The sequence below is a fragment of the Pollicipes pollicipes genome, unplaced genomic scaffold (assembly GCF_011947565.3).
Source record: "Pollicipes pollicipes isolate AB1234 unplaced genomic scaffold, Ppol_2.1 Scaffold_3087;HRSCAF=3621_pilon_pilon_pilon, whole genome shotgun sequence".
Lineage (NCBI taxonomy): Eukaryota > Metazoa > Arthropoda > Thecostraca > Pollicipedomorpha > Pollicipedidae > Pollicipes > Pollicipes pollicipes.
Window position 1 is genome coordinate 6,149,829 of NW_023596225.1, and position 26,965 is coordinate 6,176,793.

Consider the following 26,965-nt stretch of genomic DNA (forward strand, 5'->3'; position numbering starts at 1 on the left):
ATGGGTCTGGCTGATGGGTTTGGCTGATGGGTCTGGCTGATGGGTCTGGCCGTCATGTGACAACTCTCGCGAGGCTGAATTCCATGATGGCTGTAGTGAACCCGGCCGCTGCGCCTGACTCCGGTGAGCTCGGCCGCTTTGTATTATACGTGCTCTGTATCATCTGATTAGGCCTGACCTGGTCATGCATCTGGAATGGTCCTGATCTGGCGGTGCCCACAAATGCGCTGACGTCACTGTCATATAAGCCACACATTCCAACAGAAATACCGGAGTGACATTTTTTTTACTTCCGTGGTGGCGGTCGACTTCTTTCAACCTCATCATTTTCAGTCACGTTTGTACCGCGCCCTTCTACGTAACTTTTGCACACATTTAGTTGCTGTTAATTTCATTCATGAGTGCGTATTTTCACCGCGTATCAACCCGCCTGGAATCATGTTTGCGAAGCCGTACTTTAACTTCTGACAGTGAAACTAAAATGCCTGCTGATAAGCAATTTTTTCTTAATACAAACACATTCTTTTCTTAATGCTAAACTTTCTTACTACTTTTCTTTTTTAACACCATTAATGCCGGGATCGTCAACAGCTTCACTGAATGTACGTGAGCAGCAGGACAGTTATCCAAGTTGTAATTCACTTTTTTGGCTATATTCTGCATTACGATCGCGCAAATTAGATGAATGCCTTTGCCGAGATGGACTTTTCTTGCCGTGATTCATAAGGCCCAAGGCCCTGTATGCAGATTACCGGGACGGTGACGGTGTGAGTGAGCGTCTCGCTATAAACAATCCATTCATATATCTCAAGTTAAGGGTAAGCTGGTCTTGAAGTGGAAGTAGTAAGCGGACTATTTGGGACTACACAAAACACTATGCTATAAATTACGCAAAACTGCCCGATGCGACTCAGCGTTTGTTACAATAAAGGGGGCTGATCCTGTCTACAGCACAGGTTTGAGGGAGGTTAGTCTGATGGGCCCACGGATCCCCCACCTCCCCAGCCATTTACTAAGCCCAACGGGTCTGGGAGCTCAGTAAAGGTAAGCGGCTGCCAGTAAAATCAGGTTATTTGACCGAAACTTGACGTGTCTGGAGGAGTTTCGGCGATTTGCGCACGAGACAATCACGGCAACAATGGTTGTAACCGCTGGCGGTTAGGGAGAGGGGGGGGGGGGGAGCAGGGAACCACCAAACTACGCGGCGCCAGTGCCGGCAGCTGGACCCGATGCCCACGACAATGCTGCTCGCGGAAGGCGACATCTAACGCAGAAAGCTGTCACCACTGGCGGTCTTTGAGCCCTCAAGGTGGCGTTACCGACCGAATCCGCGACCGAGACGAACCGATGCGGAGGCTGAGTGACTTCGCTTGACTGATCGAAACAACGATGGCGCAGTCAAACGTTCCGTTCTTTTCCCATTTTCGATAGTGAAATACGGAATCCTTACCATGCGATTTATATACACAATGGATATCAAACAGCCGACTACGGACAGGTAGGTACCCATAAATAACTAATAGCTGCACGAAATGACCGTTGAGACCAAATGAAATCTAAAATCAGCAAAGCGAGTCGTAAGTAGGAGTCTTGGGCAGCCATTCATACTGGTTCCACGATGCTCTCTGTTTCAGCTCCGAAAAGCCGGGTTGTTTAGAGTTGCGTGGCCCATCTACGCAATTTTCACCTCTTGTTTAGTTTCGGCCGAGTTTTGCTGTTTTTTTTTTTGGCGTGTTGAATTAACGAAGCCACATGTCGCTTGCCTCCAACAATGCAACGAATATATGCATGCTTCTGAAATGTTGTATCGCTTAACAACATCCAACACAATGTTAACAGCCCATTATTTCAGGCACTTGCCCTGTCAACGTTGGGATAGGAATTGCTCATGCACCGCTCACACGAACGATGCATGAACGGTTACTACCCAACTGCCACATTGTGCCATATGTAAAATAATTGAAGGCACGGCATTGCACGGGATGTATTTCCATAACGCAACTTTTGATTCGTTGGGAGCGTTCGGAGGATATAAGGAGCTGCCCATAGCTTACATTACGCATTTTTGGCTGTTTTCACCCCTCCTCTAGCTGCGCTGCGTAAAGCGCAACGTTTGGCTGACCCGAATTGAGCTAGAGGTGCGAAACAAAGATGGACGAGCTGCTAGTTGCGAGCGGAAGCCAACGCCACCCGGCTTTAATTTTCAGGTCACGACCCTAGGAGTCGCGATTCTTAATGTGACCTACAGCCAGTCCCACAGGCCCTCATGCCCTACAACCGAGCCCTTCTTCCGCTGAGGCGTCCGGGCCCCTCTTCGAGCCTCATCGGACACTGCCTTTGGTCGGCTTGGAGCCCCTGGCGAACACTGGACCCTCTGTAATGCAGTGGCCTCGGCTTTGTAGCCGATAGAGTTGAGCCTCCAGGCCCATACGGATTCGGAGCTGACTGTGCGGCACTGGTGGTGCCTGACCGACATGTGGGCCCATAGCAACTTAGTGGGCTTCCGATCGGCGCAAATGGCCATCTAGATGGTATTGAAGTCCCCGGCCCTGCGGGCCGGGCCGCTAAATACGATCTCCGGCCGGCCTTTCGCGCCTCCCGGCACCTAAAGGGAGGAGGGGGGCACGCGCCCCTTGTGTCCCCCTGTCTGCAATATTGCGTTGTTATAAGTCGGAGACAGTTCTACCAAGCCGAAGTTCTACGAAGTACCCCAGCCAGCTCTTTACTGGCGCGGAATTCAGTCGATGCCTGGGTGCAATACGGCCGGTGTAATCATTGAGCGGTGCTTTGCCATGCATCTCTTGTTACTGGCGCTAGACACGCTTCATACACGTATTTTACCGACAATTTGATGGTTGCTTTGGCCGTACCATTCACGTTCACCCGCGATTGATTGGCGAAATATTAAAGACGGGCTGCCGCATTCTTCACAATCGAGTAGCCACACCATTTATCATACTGCACTGTATCAGACGGTCTGTGAAGCCTTTGTCACCCTTGTTCTATTATATTTGACCAAAGTTCTTGGCTGTGCAAACACTTCAACCTATTAACGATGCATGACGTATGCACGGCGCCCGTACGTACCCGGCTCCATAGGACTCGCCACGAAAGAGGTTCCACTTAATCCCTCCATCGTCGGCTGTGCAAGCCAAACCAAGCATTGGGCGATGCATTACGCATGGAGGCACAATGCCGACGTGCACAAGCCGCCCCCAGCGGCGACGAGCGGCGTCAGACGCAGTGGACCGGTTCGGTACGGCAGATCGCCGCTCCTGACCTCGCGCCGGGTCAGCAGAGGCCACCAAGGGTCGGGCCGCGTGGACGCCGACACGAGGCGTCGTCCGCGGCCAGCCGTGAATCACGGCAGCTGGTAAGGTGACTCACCCGGCGAGCAAGTCAAGCGCTGGGAAGGCCCGGGTCTGGCGGCGGTACGATGCAGATGACAGTGAAGAGCCCACAGATGGAGCGGGCGGTGCCGGCCACCCTCCCAGAGCCTTCCGACTCGCACGGCGGGGGGTCGGCCGCCAGCAGCGCCTTCCTCTTTATTCTGAGGCTGGCCGCGCAGACCGGCGGTCAAGGCTGGGGCGCCCTGCTATACGCCCTGCTGATTCTGGCCTTGGAGACGGCGTTCTCGCTCTGTTTGGCTGCTTACCTGTTCGGGTCCGGCGCGGATATGCTGGTTAACAAAGGTCAGTTTGTGCATATAGCTCTTCAGACGGAGTTCTTCGGCTTGACGGCTTTCCTGATGTGGGTGAGCATTGTGCTCAGTGCAGTGTCGGGACGTCGAAGGTACTGGACGCTCCTCTCGAGCATTGGTCGCCTGCTGACGGACGCGGCCCCGCTGCCGGAGTTCGCCGAGGTCACAAGGAGCTGGCGTCGACACGTCGCCGGTCTGCTGATCGCCGGACTAGCTTTAGTGTTGCACACGTTGTGTTCCCTCATGTATTCGATGTTCACCACCATAGGGGGTAGCGAATCATTCCTGACATGTGTCATTTGGACGGTTTGGTACTCGACACTCAGCTGGATGCACATCTGCTTTTATTTGATTCCGTTGAAGTTCGTGTTCGCCGGCCAGCAGCTGTTGAGCGGGTTCCGAATCGTCAGCGCAGGGCTGCGGGCGGTGGCGGACAGGCGACATCCACCCGACCGGGCACTGCTCCAACAGCTGAACACACTCCAGGCCGAACTCTCCAGCCACTTCTCCCGCCTGACCAATGCCATGTTGCAGGAGCTACTCGTGACCATGCTGTATGGGGTCATTTCCACCACGTTCGTGCTCCTTCTCGTGATCGAATACATTCACAGCATGCTCGCCTCAACGTGGCTGATGATTGCCATGTACCTAATAGGCACGCTGCTCGCAATGGTTACGCCGTGTGAGATGAGCCAGCGCGTGCTGAATGTAGTGGGCGAGACCCGCGACCTCCTGCTGAGCACTGAGTGGCATCACCCCGACCTGCTGCCCGAGCTGAAGCTCTTCCGGGAGAGGGTGTGCCGCGATCTGGACACGCTCGGCGACCTGGGCCTGTTCAAACTGCGCCGCTCTAACATTCTCTCCGTCATCACCACCATCCTAACCTACTTCATCGTGCTGCTGCAGCTCTACCTGCCCGAGCAGGGCTACGTGGACGGCGGCGGACTGGGGGGCAACGGGACGGTGTAGGTGGAGCGGCACGTCACACGCCCGAGCGCTATGTTGCACACTGCATCACCTACAACGCGCCCAGCAATTTATAATCAATCGATAACGTCAATAGCAGCAAGTTCGGTCGATAACGTGTACAATCCTGTTATGTTTGATCGGCTGCTGGGTTTGGGCGCCGTTTGATATCCTCCGGCTACACGACAAAGCTCTGCTGTTATAACTGTGCGCGATTAGTGGAAATAGCGTTGAAAGCTCACCCACATTGTCATCGTGGAGCTCCGTGAAATGTTGACATCACGCGACGGCTACCTTTGCACGTGTTCGGGTGCTATCGCTATGGTGGAAGCGTCATCTTGCAGACCGCACCAAGTGGTCAATGATCAATAGCATATTCGGCCTACATTGTACGCAATTTGATCTCGTTTAATATTCTGTGTTGGTGTGTCGTTTAATATTATGTGTGTTGGCGTGTCGTTAATACTCTGTGTGTTGGTGTGTCGTTTAGTACTCTGTGTGTTGGTGTGTTGTTTCTCTCATCCACCTTAAGGATATGGTTATAGGACTATATTTGTGTGATTTGTGGAGGCAAAAGTATAACGACACTTCCATCGTATTTGTCAGCACACTCTAGCATTGACTTAAGCATGGCTGTTCGCATTTCATCCAGTTTTGCCGTCACGTTAGCGCGAAAGCCGTTTATCCCCATGTCCCAGGATAGTGGGAAATTAACAGTCCACATATTGCATGACATCGCCCTGTTGTTAAACTACGCTGGCTCGAGCCAAACTGCACAGAAAAACATTAATGGATCTGTGTTTGATTAGAGTAAGACGTGCTGCAATGTATGATTCGTAATAAATGTCATCCCTTATCGCCCGAGTTTTCTTTATGACATCGTCTGCCTCACCTCATAATTGCCTTGTCACACAGGAAGAGCTAATAAAAAAAACAATTTGGGGGGGGGAGAGTTTGGGTCGATGGAAAATATAAATAGATCCGTGAATGTGTTGCTTCCGCCAAGTCGTGTTTAACTGATAGTAAAACACACATACTATGCCGACACTACGTAACAGCTGTGCACGCAGGACACCAGCTTGCTTTTCCGCACGCGCTTTCAGCCTGCTTTCTTTCAGCGTCTTCTCGGTGACAAGACTGAATTCACCCAGCAAAGTGTCCCGATCGGCGGGAAACCAATTAAGAGGCCTCGACAGACCAACTTGAGGACACCAAAATGCATAGGAATCCTCAGCTGCGTTCCAGAATCCATATACTTTTTATGCCTCAAAGATAAACTTGATAAGTTTGGAAAATGATTTCTGTGTTTGTACGCAAGCACCTTAGAACAATACAAGTATTACTTTGTGTGTTATTTTGGGCTCTCTTGAAACACCTGAAAACTGGTTTCATAGAAGTTTGAAAGTAGGTTTAGAACAGCTTTGATAGTTCGCTTTTTACCTGGACACCACTGATGGAGCAGCTGCGTCGTGGCATTGTGTGGCACGTGAAACCCTGCGCATTCCTTCCTGATGCAAGGACCAGGCAAAATTATCCGTTGAACTGGACGGTGCGACTTGAGTGGTGGCCCCAGGGTAAACGCAGTAAGCTATGCTTAGCAGATGCTCTGAAACACAAATCCAGCCATGCAACCCATTCGGAAAAAGATTGGGGAAAAAGCGAGGACCGGATTAGTACGTCAGCTGTCAACAACAGTGCATCAGCGGGCAGCACTCTGGGCCGCGCGCAAAGTGTTCAGTTGAATCTTCATGACCCAGACTTGCTGCGACGAAACAGCTCGGACGTCCGCGTGACAGGTCTAGGAGGCATGTGGCTCTGGACTTGTGTCTCAAGCCATCGGGCAAGATGCACACTTGTATTGTACGTACATGGACGCGGCAAGTGGTGGGGGAAGGGTGGGGGCTGAGCGCTTCAATTTTTTGAGACTACGACATTGACCTCAGGGCGATGACTGAAAAGAAATAATCCACCTTCCATTGTTTCGTTATGGACCTATATCGCAAGTCCTGAGATCTCTTTTAATCGCCATATGGGCCCCGATCAATGCAGGAGGCCGTCCCTGACGTTCGGCGCCCCGTCCCGCTCCTGTTCAGCGGAAATGTTCCTGGAGTGGCCCTTGCCGACGTGTGCTCTCTGTTAAACATTGCAAACCGCTCATTATTTAAGTCTCCGACCAATGAAAGTCACCGGTCCGACATTGTACCTTTTTAACAAATGAGCCCCAAGGTTCAGGCCGAAATGGACCCGGCCGCTAGGTGTTTAACGGAAAGTTCCACATTTATTTGGGGTTTTGAGCTGAAACAGACATTTTGAAGGTCGTTCGGTGCAGTTCACAACCGTGCCCTGCTCAAAACCTAAAACCACCTAGTGTCTACATCACACGCTCGCGAAGATGTGCAGACTATTCAAGATTCACCCGGAGCAAAGTCTGCGCGGCCTGCTACAGCTGTATGGTATTGTTGCCAATGTCGCGAGAAACCTGCTGCCGGGAGATTTCCTCCGTCTGGAGATTCCGCCATAATAGCATCGGATTACGACCAGCCGTTGACGAGCTCAGCACATGTGGCGTAATTCGGACCAAAAAGGACCGGCACCATCGACGAAGTGGCGTACAAACAGTGGGTCCATATACGCCGCATGCCATTAAGAACACTTCGCCAAAATGCTTGGGAAATTATAGAGGAGATGGGCACGGCAATAACAAACCTGACAAAGCACCACTGGATTGCACGAACGTCCCGTGCGTACCTGGGAGGTTTAACACGCGCTCGGGTGGGGTCAAATTGACCTCCCCGAAGGTTTTACCAGAATGGTTTCGGAACAGCGCGGCGTAGCCTCGCCAAATTTTGCTTAGCTGTAGACAATTGAATAGCGGATCGTTTGGCATAAAAAATGTAGATGTACCTTGTAAGGTTGCTGACCCATGGCAGATCAAAGTCAAGACATGGTTTCAGCGAAGGCAATTTCTATGGAATCCTTCAATCTGATCCAACAACGGAGTGTTAGACGAAGCCGTACATATCTGAGATGCTTTCTTAGGCAACACAACAGTTGAATGAGCAAATTGCATTGACTTAAGGTCAGATATGAAGGCCGCACCAAGGTCAAAACCAACCTGTTTTATTTCTCTAGAGCTTGCTGTATGGGATAGCTTTTGGTGCTCATTTGGAGCTTATTGATAGCAGGAATCGCATTATACATCTTCCATGGACTTGTTAGAGGTCAGAATAGGTCAATGACCTAAAATGACCTAGGTCAACATTTTGTTTTAGGAACATACTGCCCAGCGTAATCTTTGTCGCTTAATCAAAGGCAAAACTCAAAGCAATCTTGTATGATTTTGGTCACCTTTACCTTCGAAAGGTCAAACTAGGTCACTAACGTTAAGTGAGAATGTGAACTGTTGCTTAGAAACGGTTATCTACGTTCTGGGGACATTTTGGAGACCAACCTGGAACTTGACCTTGTTTGACCCTTTTTGACCCAAAGGTCATGACATAGGGACCTGAAACTTTGACCTAAGTGAGTTCACGTACAGATCAATACACCCTGTAAATTTGGTGTTTCTAGATTTCTTAGTTCCCGAGATTTCAGGAGGGGGGTCAAATTGACCCCCCCAAACCCGAGCGAAGGGTATCTAGCCGGCCGTCCGGGCGCGTGTTAAAAGCACGCTTAGAGGAAGAGAGTTCGCTTCGTGTGGACATCTTCCGGAAAATTATCGTGTTGTGTCCATGATCTCAAGGATCCCATCGGGATACAGCGTAAGCGAAAGTGGATCCATTCGTCGGGAAAATGAAGGTTCCATATTAGTGCTTCGACGAAACCCCTTTCCGACGGGATTGTTACGACATTGCTTTTGCTACCAATACTTAAAGTTGACAGTAATGTCACACGGCAAACCTTCTTCCACAAAAACGCGGCTTTTGTGGAAATGCTAAACGGGCGTCAGCATCAGTCACCATGCACTGGCGGAGCAAAACGCGATCTTCAAGAGACAATACCGCTGGCTGAGCGGCGTAAACGCCTAAAGCAATGGAAACAGATAAGACAGCGTAGTAGCCTTATTCCTCAGAAAAACCAGGAGAATAGAGATATAGTTAGGTTGATATTTTGGCAACATGCCTTTCTCGAACCAATAGCAGAAGTGAATTCAAAATTGCCTGCCGATGATCCTACTCGATCTTTCCGGTTTTTTAAAGAGCAAGCCACAGTTTTTACCGGACACCAACATCCAGGGGATTAAACAAAGAGCGATTGCCAGCCATTACCAAGATAGTGCCTGTCTAAGAATTAGAATGCCCGGACATACGTGTACATGCAAACGAATTCAAGTAAATAGGCATCACGCATCACGCTTCATTCGAGCATGCAAGCGAGCTGAAGTAAACAGGCATCACACATCGCGCACCGATTATGCATGCAAATGATTTCAATCGAACAGCCATCGCATATCACGGGACAGGCATCACTTACACATGCAAGCGATTTTAAGCTAGCACACATCACACATAGAGGCACTGATGTTCATCACGTTCGCATAATTGGCCATGACAAGCCCTGTATGTTAAAATTTGGTCGCCGACTTTTTACAAGAATAGATCCACACGACAGGCATATTGCGGCAACATCCTTTCGCGAAACCCACTCTATGTGTGATGTGGGCTAGCCTAAAATCGTTTACATGTGTAAGTGATGCCTGTCGCGTGATGTGCGATGCCTGTTCAATTGAAATCGTTTGCATGCATAATTAGTGCGCGCCATGTGATGCCTGTTTACTTTAGCTCGCTTGCATGTTCGAATGAAGCGTGATGCGTGATGCCTACTTGCTTGAATTCGTTTGCAAGCACACGTACGTCCGGTCATTCTAATTCTTATAGGCACTGTATTTTGACAATGGCTGGCAATCCCTCAACATCAATCCCTGGATGTTGGTGTCCGGTAAAAACTGTGGCTTGCTCTTTAAAAAACCTGAAAATCGAGTAAGATCATCGGCAGGCAATTTTGAATTCACTTCTGCTATTGTTTCGAGAAAGGCATGTTGCCGAAATATCAACCTAACTATTTCTCTATTCTCCTGATTTTTCCGAGGAATAAGGCTAATACTACTGCCTTATCTGCATGACTTATGTTCCTCGCTAATGTACTGAACAACTTACAATGGAAACAGAGATTAATAAAAACATTCGGGTGCACAACATCGATGTGATTAGAAGACCCTGCACAATTTGCACGCGCATGTACGCGTTGTTCTCCGCACTAAGCCAAACGATGAAATATTTCGTGGTGGTGACATTGATCCAATTCACATTTGACGTAATGGTCACCTGCTCAACTCTCACTCGAGTGTGCAATGTCGCGGCACACTAGAACCTGATGCATGCATGCTTCTCGCAAATCGTCCCCCCCCCCAAAAAAAAACAACAGGTGGATAGTCCAGCCTGTATTTGACCCCATTCGCCTCGGCAACAAGTGTGCAAGTGCAAAAGGACGATCCAGACAAGGCTGCATTTTAGGTAATTAAGCGAGCCACCTGAAATAACGAGCCAATATCCGGAGCGATAAGACCAAGTAGTTCTCTTCACTGTGTCAGGTACGCCTCTAGCTACATGATCTGGAGCGTTACGCTCCGCACCACAGCTTCATCCATCCCGATATGACTATGACCTGCTACACGTTGCAACACTTAATGCATGCCCAAAATCTTCATAGTGCCGCCGCCCTTTAGTCAATGAAGCCCGAACCGCACGTGTAAAACCCCAACGGCCGGTCAGCGAGTGGAACTGGATCGCATCCAAACCGTACGCAGTCAGGCAATACACATACTGTCTGTCAAACGCAATGGCCGCATGACGATGCAATGGTATCTTTTAACATCCATCACTAGAAACGTGTCCAGTAACAGCCACACATATCACGCAAAAATCACAAATCCTGCAGCAATCACGCCCACACTCCGCGCTTGGGTTACACCCATATGCATCATGAAGGTAGTACTGCGCAAAAGCGCGCCACTTCGGCCACGATCAGTCCACACAGGCACAAGCCACAGAGCCAGGTACGCGTGGCAAACTTCGGATCACCTCCACAAGATGTTTGTGATGATCACCATCGGCAGAAACCTCAAATCATCCGATACGTCTCTCCACACCCGCCGGGAAGCCATTTCCACCTGAATGACCACCTCCATGACTACCAGTATAACCTGATGGATCATTGCACGTCATTATACCATTGCTCGACCCAATTAGCAATGAAATAGCCTTTACATAACATGAAGGCAGCGCATCAACACAAACCCAATGATCGGCTTGACTATCAGCTGGCGGTGAACCTCAGCAGATGACGTCACCTATCTCTCCAAATGTCGCCGACAAACATTAGATAAAGACCCCCTCCGGAGAAGACTAGCTACAGCGTTGGCACAAGGATCTGTACTAGGCATGAAGGACAGACGCGACAACTGACCGCCGCACGAAAGCACGGAGACCTAGGCTCCTCTAACAAGTGGAATACCTACTCATTGAACGGAATAAGGTCCGACAGCACGAGTCCGACATTTGCCGGCCCGAGCCACCCTGGCCCGTCGCTGGCCCTGAGACACGCCCACACACATAGACACGGCGCATCCCACTCTCCACACAGGACGTGGCTCAACTGAGGTGCGCGTCACCTGAGCCGACCCCGCAGCCGCGCTGCGCAGAGCCGAGAGCGGCTGGCCGCGATACATCAACGCGGTGGAGCTGAGTGCAGCTGAGCTGAGCTGAGCGAGCTGAGCTGAGCTGAGCTGAGTGGATTTGAGCTGATCTAGGATGATCTGAGCTGAGCTAAGACAATCGGAGCTGATCGGTGGTAAGCCATTGCTCCTCACCCACGTCCTGTGCCTCAAACTCAGGCCGGCGTTCGTGCACCACCCCCTCCCAGCTTCGGTGGGCATGCCACCGTTTCGGCGGGCGTCACAGCTTGCTGGCCAGGTCGGCCATTACCTCGTCAGTGACCTCAACGAACGTGGCGGGCCCCGTGATGCGGAAGGCGCGCTCCTTGTAGCCGCGCAGGTCGCGCGCGCGCTGCGCGTGCACTTCATCGTAGAGCTGACGCACGGCCTCGGGCACGGGCTCGGCGCCGGCTGCGCTCGCCAGCACGTCCATGTACTCCCACTGCAGCGGGCCGAGCAGGTGCGCGTAACGCGCGGGCAGGCCCAGCTGGAGCCGCGTCTCCAGGTCGGCGGCCGTGTCGGCGTCCATCTCTGGCCGGCAAGGCAGGCGCAGGCGGCCGCTCAGACTCGCCAGCACGAACTCCACCTGGCGGCAGGACAGCGGCGTCAGGCGGGGTGAGGTGACGGCGGCCGAACAGGCTGCAGAGCGAAGGCGAGTTCGACGCCGGCCACCAGATCGCATTTCAAGTAATTGTGGCCATGAGCGTAACCCGCTACATTGAGAAGAACGGCACATCAGTGCCCTGAACTAGATAATCTGAGCTTTAGAGGACGAACTTCAGAAGGAATTTCGGTTGGATACGCCTTTCTCGCAACACCAAAACTTGTGCCACACATATGGAAATGCCATTTTAATACGCACGTGTCTTGTCTTATACGTTACCTTCTAAAGGAGTTTAAGGTCCTTTTGCCATTTAGTGTTTCCGAAGAATGTGATCGCACGTAATGATACAGCATAAATCAATGGCAATGCTCATCGTCACCCAGCCGCCATCTATGTGTTTTTGCCTTCACCTCACGTAACGCTTGGGTATCACCTATACAAGCGCCTCCCAGCATCCTTGGATGCTGTCTGCGCCCTGCCCGAGCCGATCCCCAGTCCGTCAGACCTGCGGAGTGCGCACCCTACCTGTCCACGTCATACACGGCCAGCGGCCCACCAGCGCCACCTCGCCCCTCCGCAGCGCCGGCCCTGAGCCGCCGGCGGCCGTGCTGACCTGCTTGTGGAAGAGCGGGAACGGCAGCACGACCGTGGGCAGGCCGATGAAGGCCAGCCGCGGGTAGCCGGTGTGGATCACGTGCTTGTAGAGCGGTCTCACCTGGCGCTCCACCACTTCCACCCCGCACGCCGGCGACAGGAACGCAAACTCGAACTCGTACCCTGCCAGCGACCATGTGGCACGGTAGCAGCGCGCGGGATCAGTGGGAGGGCGGGGCGAGCTTTCGACGGACGGGGTCGGGCTCGAATGCCGCGCGTTGCCTGATATTTCGCTGGGTTTTTCACTAGCGCGGATTTGTCACGAGCATGTGAAGCAGCCGGGTCATTGCCGTCATTGGCGATTGCATGGGCCCATACATAACACGACGACTACCATGAACAGAATATAATTCAGAATGTAATGACTACGAATGTATTCCAGAAAACGCACTGCTCTCACCAACCGACAAACGAGTGCACATAAAACGAGAACACATGTTCCGCGGCACGATAAGGCCGCCCCGAACGGCAGCAGGGCCTTACAAGGGACTTGCAATGCCACGAGCCTTATGAGCACTATCAGCGTGCACGAGGGCGGTCATGGCCCACTCACCAGCGCAGGCTTGGATCGGTAGCGTACATGACAGTCAATGGCCCGCTGGCCGGTATATAGAATCAACAGCGTATAGGGAGTGACTGATGACCAATATGGAGGTTCAAGAGGCTATATGGGAGAGAGCAGGCACTACTGAACGGTGTATGGGATCCACAATGTGGGGGATTGACCACCAGGGGAGTGGTCAGCAGTCCGCCGGCCGGTACAGGGGATTAGCAATGCGTCCGGGAAAGGTCGGGAGGTCACTGACCGGTACAGAGGATCAGCGCGTCGACAGGCAGCCGTCGGCCGTCCTAGGTCACTGACCGGTGCAGAGGATCAGCGCGTCGACAGCCAGCCATCGGCCGACCTAGGTCACTGACCGGTGCAGAGGATCAGTGCGTCGACAGCCAGCCGTCGGCCGACCTAGGTCACTGACCGGTGCAGAGGATCAGTGCGTCGACAGCCAGCCGTCGGCCGACCTAGGTCACTGACCGGTGCAGAGGATCAGTGCGTCGACAGCCAGCCGTCGGCCGACCTAGGTCACTGACCGGTGCAGAGGATCAGTGCGTCGACAGACAGCCGTCGGCCGACCTAGGTCACTGACCGGTGCAGAGGATCAGCGCGTCGACAGCCAGCCGTCGGCTGTCCTTGAGCACGACACCGTCGGGGTCCATGCTCTCGATGCCGACCGTTTGCTGCATGTTGTCCGGCAGCGTAGCCACGAACGGAGGCTGGTTGTGGGACAGATACACCTGCGCCACGCAGTGACGCCGGTCAGGCGGACACAGGAGCCGGACACAGATAAACCCGCAGAGACGAGACAGATACAGAGACAGAGACAGAGACAGAGACAGAGGCAGAGACAGAGACAAATGCATAGACAAAGACAAAGACAAAGACAAAGACAAAGTCAACGACAAAGAGCCAGAGACCGAGATCGAGATCGAGACCGAGAGAGAAAGAGAGGGAGGGAGGGAGGGAGGGAGAGTAACGCCACGCAGCACCATGTTCGCATGCTCATGACATGCACGGAAACAAAGCAACAAACGAGCACTACAATGGCACCAGTTACAAGTTTTTTTCAGCTTCACAGGGCGCCTACCGCACGCTCCACGGCATCTCACGAGAACGTGTTCCACCAGAAAAATGGCGAAGCTGACCTGAGCCAAGCCGGGCCTGAGAGCCATCAGAGCGCGCTGCAACTGACCTGCTTGGCGACGGTGGCCACCTCCACCGAAATGTCAATGCCGGACGCTCGTCCACCCAGCAGGATCACACGCTTCCCTGGACAGGCCGAGGGGGGGGGGGGGGGGTGACACACCGGCCGGCACGCGGCTGCCGTCTCAGCACAGGAGCATCTCGAGCGGCGCCCGGCGATCACGCTTGGCGACGGTGGCGCCCGAGCGTCCACAGAGACCGCCCCAAGTGCCCTTCTATATCGGATCATTTACATGCAATGCTGCTGACTCCCAATAGTTGGTAGTTCACCAAGAGCTGCTTATCTATCCCTAATCTCCGCTACTCCGCCACCACTGCCATGCACTGTCAACCACGAGTAACGTGTTCGTTCGACTGCGATTCGCCCAGCAACAAAACACCCTGTTCCAACAGAGCGCTGCAACTTGGGGACAAATGTAGAACGTGTCGCGGCGCGTGCCACCAGGCTGGGTGACCGCGTCACGTCACGTCACGTCGTCACGTGGCCGCGCCCGCCGGGGGCCACTCACCGGTGTACGGCGCCGGCACACGGTAGTCGTGGCTGTGGATGACCTCGCCCTTAAACTGTCTTATACCGGGCAGGTCAGGCACGGTTGGCACCGAGTAGTGCCTGCGGGCGGGGCGGGGCGGGGCGGTGTGAGCGCCGGCGGTGTCAGCGTTGGGACGCCGTCACACGCGTCCGCTGACCTATGCCGGCGTGCGGGCGGCGAACGTTGGCGACCACGCTCTAGAAACGGTGTTGACAGGGGACCGGGTGCGGAGACCATAGTCGGCTCACGCCGCACACCGCAAACTGAGAACCAGCTCATTCGTGTTGGACCGAGTAACGACACCACACACGTTAACACGGATTCAAACACGCTTGGCGGCCCATTCGAACCCAGAATGCATCAATGAAATATCAGGAGGGAGTTGCGTGGACACCCGATTTCCACGAGACATTCTCTAATCAACAATGGCACAGACAGAAGGCATCAAACACTTCGCCCACATGTGACAGCTAGTGATAACACATCCCGAGAACGCAGCCAGCCAACAAGAGACGAGACATCACTGAGAGAGACATCACGAGACATCACAATATAAAAGCCATCACTGCGCCCACACCCGTTGCAAATGATCATAGCGTCGAAGAAGTGGTGACTGGTCTTGTTGGTGTTGAGGTCGCGCGTGGTCACGGACCATCCGGACGCCGGGTCGTTGGCACTGGTGGGCGTCACATTCTCCACGCGCGTCTCAAACTGCCCCGACAAGAGGAAACGAGGTCACCGAAGAATGCGTACATACTCATCACAAACGAGCGCGAGCGCTTAACTGAACGACCAAAGGGAAAAGGTTATTCTTTTGTTGAGCATGAATTCAGCCGAGAAGCAAAAGCCACCAAAATTCGTTCTAATGTATGCACAACACGCCACGTCCCTGCTTCATCATAACTTGCTATCACTATCACCACCACTTCGACAGCGACATGTTTCATGGTTGTTTTTTTTTGCTTTTCTTTTTTGCTTTTCGAGTCATACGCGCACCTCACGTGCAAATACTGCAAGTTAGATTGCAAAAGTTTCCATCAGCGTTAAACGATACCGGTCCGTGGAGACGCAAACAACGACGAAGGTCCACCACACACGTGGTGCCTCGGCCTTCTTTACGGTATGAATCCACGACCGAGGTCGAAACTGATAGTTTAGTTTACTAAACATTGACAACGTAGAGCAATCTTACACCCTGTTCCTCCCGCCGCCTATTATCTTATCGTAGATTACCAGGATGTACTGTTCCAGATCAAATCGGTCGGCGTATCTACACAGGTAGTCAAGCACTTCTTCGTGGAAGATAAAGGACTTTCCGTTGTAACTGTCTGACTTGAAGGGGAAGTCGGGAAACCCCATCACTTCTTTAGGTAGATTCGTTCTGAAAACGGTCGCGGACAATAATGAACAATGGATCGCATGATAAACACTCGTTTTTCATAGCAGCAAACAAGACACGCTTTTGCGCCACTGTAACAGAAGCTCAGAGTCCATGAAAGGAAGGGAGCATGAAATGATCCACTCCAGTCTCAGTACTATCAAAAGCCTGCTAGTCGGTCCAACGGACAGCTGATGAAATAGTCATTTTCCGCGAAAAGGACAAATTTCATGTTTAGCATGCACATGCTGTGCTGCAGTACACAACCAACGCCGAAAAAGATTGTTAACATTCTGACGTCTTTGTACCGCCTAGTCCGTTTTTTACGAACGATTAAGTTCAAGCAATAAAAAGTGGAGCTGGAGGAGAAATATGCAAGTCTGCTGTCCAATGTTTCTAACAACCTTCCATACCACTGACAATGTTTCTAACAACTTTCCAAACAACGTTCCAGACCCTGTAAGCATGGTTATTAAATACAAGCAATTTGATGGTGATCATGTCATACAAAAGGACAGAACATTCTCATTTTACGACATGGAGTGTGTGGAACATCAGTAAAATATATCGCGTGTGAATCCTGCCAAAAAACATGTTGTGCCTGAATAAACAAACCGACTGACATGCAGCATACAATGTCACGCACTCACCTGAGGTTCTGGTACATGCTGGAGTGAATGGGCAGCCCATGTCTGTCAGAGCCCACGCAGTCTGTGTAGACCCAGGTGCCGCCGACGGAGCCGGCTTGTTCGAACACCACGGGTGCAGCAAACTCACTGGGCCTGGCCGCGAGCAGGCGGGCCGCCACCAGACCAGCGGCACCAGCGCCCACCACTCCCACCCTCAACATGTCTCTGGACAGTCCAGCGTGACAAAATGGTAACTGGTACAGCTAGTCTTCCATTCTCATCTGGTGTCAATGGGCCCAGATGGCTTCATGTGGGCTGGTAGTGTGGTGGCAACCAACTTTTTTGGTTCTGTGGATGGCAGGTATGTGGGCTAGCCAGCCTGCAACAGCTACCTGCAACATAAATACTACTCTTTAATTTGCTGCTCCCTCCATTGGTCCTTGGGTCATTGGTCCTTGAGTATCAAACAAACTTTGGTCCAATATTTTGTCTTAAAACTTCCCATGAACACTCTAATTTAAAGCTTAATGTCACCATGCTTCTTCTACATTTCAGGGTCCGCAAAAATTGTGATTTGGTTTTAGTAGCTTTTTTATTTCATGATTTTCATCCCTGTGCTTCATAACCAATGATGATTTGTTTGATTTGATATTATGGTTAATGATGATTAATGATTTATGGTTTATGTTATAAATTATGGTTATCTGATGATTAATGATCACTTTGTTTAACCTGGTGATTGGATCATGATGATTTAGAAGTAAAATCCAGTGCACAGTACATCTGTTTGAGTCATCAGTAGAGTGACCACAACACAATGATACTGGTCCAAGCCTTATTTCCTTTGCCTTTCTGGCATTCAATTGTTACTTATTGACTATGGTTGTGTGATGAAAAACTAGCTCCCCTGCATTATTTGCAATTTGTCAGGAACCAACTCAAAATTTGGTAACTCTTGGGAGTGTTGGGAAACTGATGGGGTGCAACCAAAAATGCAACATGGCAGAAAGGGGGCTGGAAAGTGTAACCTGACACTCAGGTGTGGTACTAATCATGCTGGAATTCCATAACAAATACCTATTTTAAGAGCACACCCAAGGGATCTTCCATAATATAACCAGTCCATAACCAGGGAATGGAGAGAGCAAAAATGGACTTATATGCACTGAATTGCTGCATTTGCCACAAGCATTTGTGCCATTTGCATCCGGCATATGCCACGTATTAGAGGTAAAATAAATTCAAGAACTAACATGGTTATTGCACAACAGCTAGTCAGTCAGCCAACAGCTATTCAAAGGTTAGTATAATTTTGATGATGATTTTTGGTTTGCTTAGACAACCATGCACTTACACCATAAAATATGCACCTTTAATAAAATTATGTGGTCTTCTTTCTCTGAGTTTTTAATAATATTGCTGGAACTGGTTCTAAGCAAGAAATGTTACACTACATGAATACCTGACATGGTCAGGACTGCTGAATTTGGTTACTTAAGCCATCAGTTGAAATTTTCATAAAGTTTTAGCCCTTTATTTGAGCTAAAAGTATGTGAGCATTTTGACATTGGTTTAAATATCTTAACTCAGCGTGAAAACACAAATCAGATGATATGGCACATGAAATTGTCAGAAAAACAGATGGGGAATTACCTTTAGAAATACCTTTGGATGGTGGAATTATGTAGTGATCCATAAAATACCTGGGATTCTCAGAATGTGGTTTGCAACTCTAATGAAAACATTACTGCAAGATGCAGCATTCCTGTTTCTTAAGCACAAACTATTCATATACTTTCATTAAGGAAATGAAGGAATCAATTGAGTTCCCTCCCTAAAATGGAATACAGCCTTCTGTGCTTATTTCAGCATGAATACACTAATATACCTAAGTAATGCAGTCATGTAAAATTATTTGTTATATGCTACCAGATGCAAATACTTATTTCTGCACACATAAGTTTAAAATTTTACATGAGCTGAATTTGCAAACAAATTACACTTGATATCACCACATCACCAAGTTTCTGGAAATGCCTCGGCCCTGCAAACTTGGAATTACCTAAGCAATTAACCACCAGCCTTAGAACTGCCTAACCACAAATTAGGTCATATGAACTTTGTTCAATTACACAACTACCACCCATTGACCAGCCAGTGATGCACGTACCTAGCCCTACACCGAAGGGAAAATCTGAAAAACGCAGCCGGCAGCGCACACCACGTCCGATCCAGCTACATTAGACGGCCAAATGATGACAGCTTGCATGGCCCCATGGCTCCATTACACCGCTGACGATTGGCTCAGCTGCGCAAACTTTGGCCGCAGAGTTAAGTCCACACCTGCTAATGGACTGCCGTATTTACCATTTTTGTCAACCAAAACATTCATTGACTTACACGATTGAGTCGTTCATTACAAAATTCCGGTGCTGATCACGTATTCTTTCCACCCTGCCACCTGCTAGTTATGGTCGGAAGTCAAACAAAAAGCCAAAAGGCAAAAGCCAAGAAGGTCGGAAAGGTCGGAAGCCAAAACGGTTCGGCTTCCGGCTATAACCAGCCGCTTCCCGCGACCACTGCCTTCCTTACAAGGGAGGTCGGGTGAATTTTCATGCCCCTTATGAACTCGGTCCATGATTGGTCCAGGAGCCAGACTGTCTTTGATGTCCAAAAAGAAGGAGTGTTAATTCATATTCTTTCATGGGGTCTCGCTTCCCCCATACTAATCTGGCCACGTGTTTTTTTCTTTTACTTTGATTGCATACTTAAGGCGCTGCCCAAAGAATGGCTATAAGACAAACGCTAGAAACTAAAAATAACATTAACTGTGCATGAAAAACGAATGACCAAATTCTTTGAAAAACTCATATGCGGTAAAGTTGGGCTGTTGGGGTCTCGACTCGCCTCCGAAATCATTAGGCTTATGGACGCCTCTGAGAAGAGATGGTCGTCAGGTGGGAGCAGCAGGGCGTCATCGAGTAGTAGTTAAGCGGTGTCCGTCGCTCCTGAGTATGTTTTGGCCAACGTTGTAGATATAGTTGAGCCTATGGACATAACCACGGCTCGATCGTTAATCAGGTCTATGCCTGTGACGGTGTTATTTCATTCACTGAAGGCACGGAAATTGTCAAATTTGCCCACAAGTTACCGGTGTAAAAAATTTCAATCGCTGCGGTGCGGAACGCGCTTGCCACTCGCGGTCCGCATAGTGCGCGCAAGCGGAAAGGAACGCGGGTGGCTTCTTTCGTATGGTTTAGGGCCAGTTGCATCTGACTCCACAGGGTAATTGGCTCGGAAACCTGTTACCAGGCGGCGGTCACCTGCTGCCACCTGCGCCGTCGGCTACGCTGGCACTGGAGTCAAGGCCGGCCGCCAGGTGGACAGCCGCGCTAAGCTCCCAGGTGCCACAGCCGCGTCACGCGCATGCGGATGGAAGCAAACGTCCCAACCCGGGGCAACCACGACGTGGGACGCGGGGAACAGTCTTTCATGACACTTTGCACCGTGACCTCTCTGGGGTATGTTCTGGAGGACAAGCCAAAGAAGGTTGAACTCTGCGGCCTCTGTAGGTGGGGTTCCTCCAACTGTCTCAAATGACTGGACAACTCGCCTTATTTGGCCTTCAATGCGTAAATTTATAATCGTGTGCTTTTGTAATGTAACGTTAAAACATGTGACTTCATTCGGGAGGGTATGGTGGCACAAGATCTTTGTGTACCAGATGAGATAGTAAGCCAAATAGTATGCAGGCGCAGCGAGCATATCTTTTACTTCCTGTTGGGCTGTGCCGGGTTTGCTCTGCGGTGGACGCTAAACATACTATACCGGACCCAGGGGCGGATCCAGGATTTCTCCAGGGGTGGACGAGTGGGAGGAGGCACACAACATTGTATGGGCCTCCCTAAGGCTCAAGGACCCCAAATCCTTGCATTCCAACCATAATATTTTTAATTTGTTATTTACAGCTAGCTGTTTACAGCTGGCCCCCTTGCATAAACCGTCTTAATTGATGCCAAAAGTAATGTTTTATACATAGTTGCAAAACATTTACCACTCCCTCCAAGACAGGCAATTTGCTCTTTTCAGGGACAATTTTTACATGTTTGTCGTGTTTACCGTGCAGGGTATCCCCAGAAGCTAATGAGGCGTGTGTTTACTTGTACTAAATGTGATACGTATTCACCGTCTGCGTTGATGTCAGATCGAGGATTATTACATCCGTTGGGGCGATGTCAATTATGCGTACATTGTGAGCATTGTTTACTGTACAGATAATGCGTGGCCGTTGTGTGCTGTGAAGCGTGTGAGAGGCCATCGTCACTGTCTCGGGGACCTATGCAAGGGTTTGCCATTGCATTGCTATGCGTCACTCCAAGTGCCGATCATCTGTGCTGATGCGGTCATGTGGTGAAAGTTATTTGCGTGGAGTGTGAGAAATTGTGCCGAATAACATGGGAACGCGCAATTATGTGAAAGTGGAGGAGCGATTAATGACGGTGACGACGGAGACGCGACGGTAATAGCGATCCTGAGAATATCTGACACGCATAGGAGTTTTGAGGAGTTGACGCACGGATGGAAACATGCCGTAAAGGAGTGGAAGGGCTAGCGGGAGATGTTGATATCGCAAATAGGTGGCAGTGGTAGCCAAGGTTTATATGGAAAGGTTTTAGGAGGGAGCCAAAAAACGCACATTGAAAGGTAGAAGCACGCGAGAAGAGATGACGGTGCTCCAGTTAGCCAGAAACAGAGGCATACGGTGCTGGCGGTCCTCATCCTGAGCTCTCTCACTCCCAAATCTCGGGTGGGCGTGGCGTGAGCGAATCAATGACAGGTGTGGGGAATGTTTAGCGCCATCTGCAATGTGTTTCATATCCGACGCGTTGCGATCGCACGCAATCTTGCGCCTCCTTTTGGCGGGGGAAACGGGACATGTGCAGCTGCAATGGCGACAGCGAAGAGAAAACTACGCCACACGCAGTCACCAACATTGCAGTTTGAGCCACCTGGAGTGACTGAGAGAAGAGCGTGGGGCACGAGGCTGAGTCGATGGCGGCAGCCGGGTCCAACGTTCTTCCGCGGACCGAGGTCCATTTGGGAGGCGTCCATGCCTGGCGCCGTGCCGTGATGTTGCGTCCGCGAATGCGGTGCCTCTTCACGATGTCGGCCCACGCGCGAATGCCGTGGCTGCGGTGGGGAGAACCAAGGGAACGAGCGCAGGCGGCAGATCGCTAAAGTCGCCACGAAGTCGAGGGCACGCGTCGGGTGAGCCGAACGCTACGGTTGTTTACCACGTGATGAGAGACCCTGGTTCTCGTGTTCGGCGCGCTGAATATCCTTAAGGGAATAGTCGTGGGAGGAGAGATAGTTGTTGGGGGCCCAACTGGATCTAGCAGTGAATCTCTCAGGGCTCATCTGGCGTTGGTTTGTCCGACACTGTCGCTGCGCATTGTACGAATTACAAAATCAGTGACTCATTGCATGCCTGTACAGGCTGATGTGAAAAGGGATACGGGATGTGCCTTGATGCGGACCCACTCAAGGAGGTCTCTGAAGGAAACCGGACGTAGAAAAAGAAGGCGGAAGGGCGTGTAAGCATAACATTTCACATACACAAGTTCCGCGCCGGTACTGGGTCGTATATGTCAGTCTCAAAAATGTTGAAATAACATGTGACATAAATGGCAATGTTCGTTCCCGGTCATGGTTAAACTAATCATCCACAGATTTTTTTCTTCCTCGAAGATTGTATCATCTGCGACTGTGGTTTGATTTGTAAAATGCTACGTTCAAATGCTACGCTTTTATTAGAAGTCCGCAGGCTCAGCCGGGCAGCTAGACGGTTGGGTAGCATGCCTGGGTGGCGATGCCACACTGGTTGTTGTGGTTACGTAGCATCTTAATGTAGCCTTGCTCGCCCCAGTTGGCAGACCAGGAGTTCTTGACAATCCAGTAGTCGACGCCGTTGTCGGTGCCGTAGCCGACGACGAGCACGCCGTGGTCGAGCAGCAGGCTGGAGCAGCTGGGCTCGTTGTAGACGCCGCTGTGGTACAACTGGAACGACTGGTGCGACGCGTCAATCGACACCGAGATGGGTCCGTGTCCAGCCAGCGCGTCCAGCAGGTGACTTTCCGAGCCGATCAGCACGCTGTGGTGGCTCTTCACCTGCGCCACGAAGTAGGCCGGGTTGGCGTGGCAGCTGCCACCCACCGCCGTGTACGGGTACGTCGACTCGGCCATGATGCCGCCCTTAGCGTGGATGTACCTGAAGGCGTTGTCCATGCGGCCGCCCTTGCAGCCAAGGTTGAAGAAGAGGTGCGAGCAGTCGACCAGCTGCTGTTCGCTGAGAGAGACCAGCTGGTGGCCGGCCAGCGCCCAGGCACCCTCCAGCGAGCCGGTGGTCGAGAACGCCCAGCACGAGCCGCACGCGCCCTGGTCCTTCACCTCCGTGACGACGCCATACTGGCGCCAGTCAAGCGTCGCCGCCTGCACGCGGCCCGAGTACTGGTGCAGCCGCTCCGGCCTGGTGATGTTGCCCGGCTGGAGGCCCTTATACAGGGCGTTGAACTCGTCAATATTCAGGTCAGCGAACTGATTGATCGCTACGGTGAAGGTGTGCAGGCCCCGTTCGTACTCAGCCATGTGCTTGGTGACGTACGCCTTGTTGTCGGCGTACGCCTTCATGCGCCGTGCCTCCTCGTCGCGGTCGGCATAAGACTTGCCGTAGGTGGCCTTGAAGTCCTCCCACTCCGCCCTCTCCACAAGCGCACTGGCAGACACTGCGAGGGCGACAACAAGCAGAAGCTGCATGGCGGCAGTGGAATGAAGCTAAGCCACACCTGGAGTTGGAGTGCACCCTGTCACGGTTATATAGGACACACTATCTATTAAAGGATGATAACATCTGTCTGTATCAGCGCATTACAACAGGTGTGCTTGACAACACCCTCTTCGAGTCGGTTTAATTCCTTGATCATTTAATATATTTATTTACCCGTCAACCGTTGCCATTCTGGCCTTTCATGGGACGATGCTGGGCCATGCTACATAGAATGACATTAGCTGAGACCCTTTATTGTTTTAATTGATTGTCCGCTCTAAGTCTGGTGGAAGCCATGTGTGTTGCTTCTCACACATAGATGCTGGCAAACGAACCAAATGGTCTGCAGTCGGCCACGGAGCCCGCACATGAAGCCGAGTAAATACAGATGTACTCATTCTCACGGGAGACACCATTTATTGCACCAGCAGCACCCAGATAAATCACCGCGGGGGGGGGGGGCGGCTCTTCTGAGCAGTACACGTGGGTCAGCCACCAGCCCATATGTTGAAGTTCGTGAGCAGCCAGCGAGAAAAGCCGGCGAGTCTGTTACTCTAGGTGTTGAGTTATCGTTGGCTTCCGAGACGCGCGAGCAGTGTACCAGACAAGACCAGCACCTGTGCGCTCCCAAATCTCGCACAGATAATGCCGAGACGAGCTTTGTCTGCTCAGCCTACTGCCGCGACACGACCCCCTGTTGCTGAGATTGGGCTCGTGCTGAGGCGCCACCATTTGCGGAACGCGTTCTTACCACAGTGGCATGTAATGTGATCGTTTCTGCAACATACCTGGGCTTTGATGAATCGGCTGTTTGAACTTGTGCGATTCCCAAGCTCGTTATTTTTGTGTTTAGTTCCCTGGTAGTCAAGCCAAGCACATTCATTAAGAAGTTATGTAATAAGTGGTGTAGTATTTGATTACAGTCATATCGTATATGACACAAAAGCAAAATGCAGCGCTGCGCAATAAATCAAGACACTGCGAGACGAACAGTAAGACATAGGCCCATAATGACATATGATCACCGTACGATAAAATATTGCTCAACGCGATCGAATTTGCCGATTGATTCACACCGATCGACTGAATGATTGATCGCCAGATTGTTCCTGAGCCAGCGATGGCCAGCGGCAGGTATGTCCGGGATGAGGCTGCCCGGAAAAGAACACCCGGCGACACTGACGGGCGAAAATCTGGCGGTCGCGAGATGCCTGCCAACGTCGCCTGGGTGGTGTGCTGTGACGCAGCAGCACGTGTGGTGAACAGCGAGAGGATTCCCTGATGAGCACGCGGATGTCTCGGCGCCTGCACATGCCCATGCCGGCACTGTGGGTCACTAGACCACGTGCACCTCGCTAGCCCAGCGCTTCTACAGCTGGCAAAATACCACCACCAATACGTGCCCTCGAGACGACCCCGGTCTAGAAGTTCACCACCTTTCTGCTCGCTGTGCAGATGACACACAGCACCCCCGTCCCAGTCTGCGGGGCGGTACAGGATCTGTGCAGATGACACACAGCACCCCTGTTCCAATCTGCGGGGCGGTACAGGATCTGTGCAGATGACACACAGCACCCCCGTTAAAATCTGCGGGGCGGTACAGGATCTGTGCAAGATGACACACAGCACCCCTGTTTCAATCTGCGGGGCGGTACAGGATCTGTACAAGATGACATACAGCACCCCTGTTCCAATCTGCGGGGCGGTACAGGATCTGTGCAAGATGACACACAGCACCCCTGTTCCAATCTGCGGGGCGGTACAGCATCTGTGCAAGATGCGACGTTGAACCAGAACTTTATGGGCTTTGGGAGTGAGTTGGTGTCGGGCTTCGGGAGTGAGTTGGTGCCGAAGTTTGTGCAATCAGAGAAAGACGGAATTACACTTTTGGGTCACGTTGGAAATGCGTCCTTTTAGAATAGGGAATGGTCACTCGTCACTCCTAGCATATCAGCACAGAGGAAGAACTTGTTAGTATGTGACCAGATATGTTAAGATAGAGTGATGTTTTTTCAGATTTTGGGCTGTGCCTACAGGTTGAGTATATTTTCAAGGAGTTGGATTGCCGGTAGGTTTGGACAGCGAAAGGGGACTCCTGTTGTTTTTCCCCATGGCTAGATCGTACGGACGACCAGAATCTTACAGTTGGGCATCATTGTCATGTGATACTACATGTCCGCAAGAGACGTAAGACGGCGAGATTGGCTATTATCTAGATTGGCTATTATATGGATTGGATATTAGACGACATAATTGGCTAGGTCGTTTGTAAAGATGCTGAAGAACACTGGGCCAACCAAGGATCCCTGGGGGACACCGAGGGACACCGGCGTGGGTAAGGAACCACCTCTCACCACCTGCCGCCGGTCAACAAGGTATCTCTCGAACCATCTGGGGTCGATACTGTGCCCTGTGGACTTAATTAAGAGGGCACCATGATCAACGCTGTCGAAGGCACGGCTGCGGTCGTCGGATGTAACGGCAACGAAGCCTCCTTCGTTGATTAGGCGCGTGACCTATTCGACAGCATCGATCATGGCGTCCTCCTTTTGAATGGCATTGCCGGCATGCGGAATGCGACTGCGTTAAGACATGGCGCATGGCGAAATATAGGGACAGCTATGTGCACTCAACCTTTTCACAAGATTGGCGGGGTCAAACTGTCCAGATGGAGATGGGTCTAAAACTACTGGGCTTGTCACGAGGGGCGCGTTTATGCAGAGGAATGGTACTCGCCAGGTTCTCAGCGTTGAGAAACATTGGGATTGCATGTGCATTGACAAGATACAGTAAATGCAATCCTGATGTATATATATATATATATATATATATATATATATATATATATATACAGTAAATGATGATCCTAATGCTGACAGCGAAGTACAATTCGGTCCTGACAATAAAATGTGGTCGACATGGTATCCCTTTGGGAGTGCTGGAATATAGGTACATGCCTACGTCTAGGTTGACCGGGATGCTGGGGATGGAAACGGGGGGACACACAACTATGATATCTATGTTCTGAATCTTGTCATGCTTTGCCAACGAGATACAAGAGATACAACGCATACCAGAGTCAAAAACAGTGTATCTCGGCCATTAGCAAAACCCTTCTGTCCAGTTTTATGATGCCAAATGTTGGCTCCGCTTGCACAGCAGTGCACGCGCACAGAGGAGCCTGCACTAGCAAAGTATAAACATGCACACTGG

General features: G+C 51.2%; 2 protein-coding genes across 3 annotated transcripts; both read right to left on the reverse strand.

Annotated features, from left to right (window-relative positions):
• Nucleotides 1-11,438: 11,438 nt before the first annotated feature.
• Nucleotides 11,439-19,215, reverse strand: LOC119089573 (flavin-containing monooxygenase FMO GS-OX-like 4). Of its 2 annotated transcripts, none has more exons than XM_037212323.1 (9): nt 19,100-19,215; nt 16,951-17,321; nt 16,156-16,303; nt 15,500-15,633; nt 14,902-15,002; nt 14,382-14,458; nt 13,779-13,926; nt 12,596-12,759; nt 11,439-11,964 (listed from the first exon to the last, which is right to left on the reverse strand). In XM_037212323.1, the coding sequence occupies exons 2-9, from the start codon at nt 17,148-17,150 to the stop codon at nt 11,620-11,622; spliced, it is 1,317 nt and encodes a 438-aa protein (XP_037068218.1). In that variant the 5' UTR covers nt 17,151-17,321; nt 19,100-19,215; the 3' UTR covers nt 11,439-11,619. The 2 variants fall into 2 exon arrangements, with proteins under 2 accessions (XP_037068218.1, XP_037068219.1); XM_037212324.1 differs by lacking the exon at nt 19,100-19,215 and adding an exon at nt 18,595-18,754.
• Nucleotides 19,216-22,767: 3,552 nt separating this feature from the next.
• On the reverse strand, nt 22,768-23,742 carry LOC119089294 (procathepsin L-like). Its single transcript, XM_037211959.1, has one exon. It carries the CDS (start codon nt 23,740-23,742, stop codon nt 22,768-22,770), a length of 975 nt encoding a protein of 324 aa, XP_037067854.1.
• Nucleotides 23,743-26,965: the final 3,223 nt, after the last annotated feature.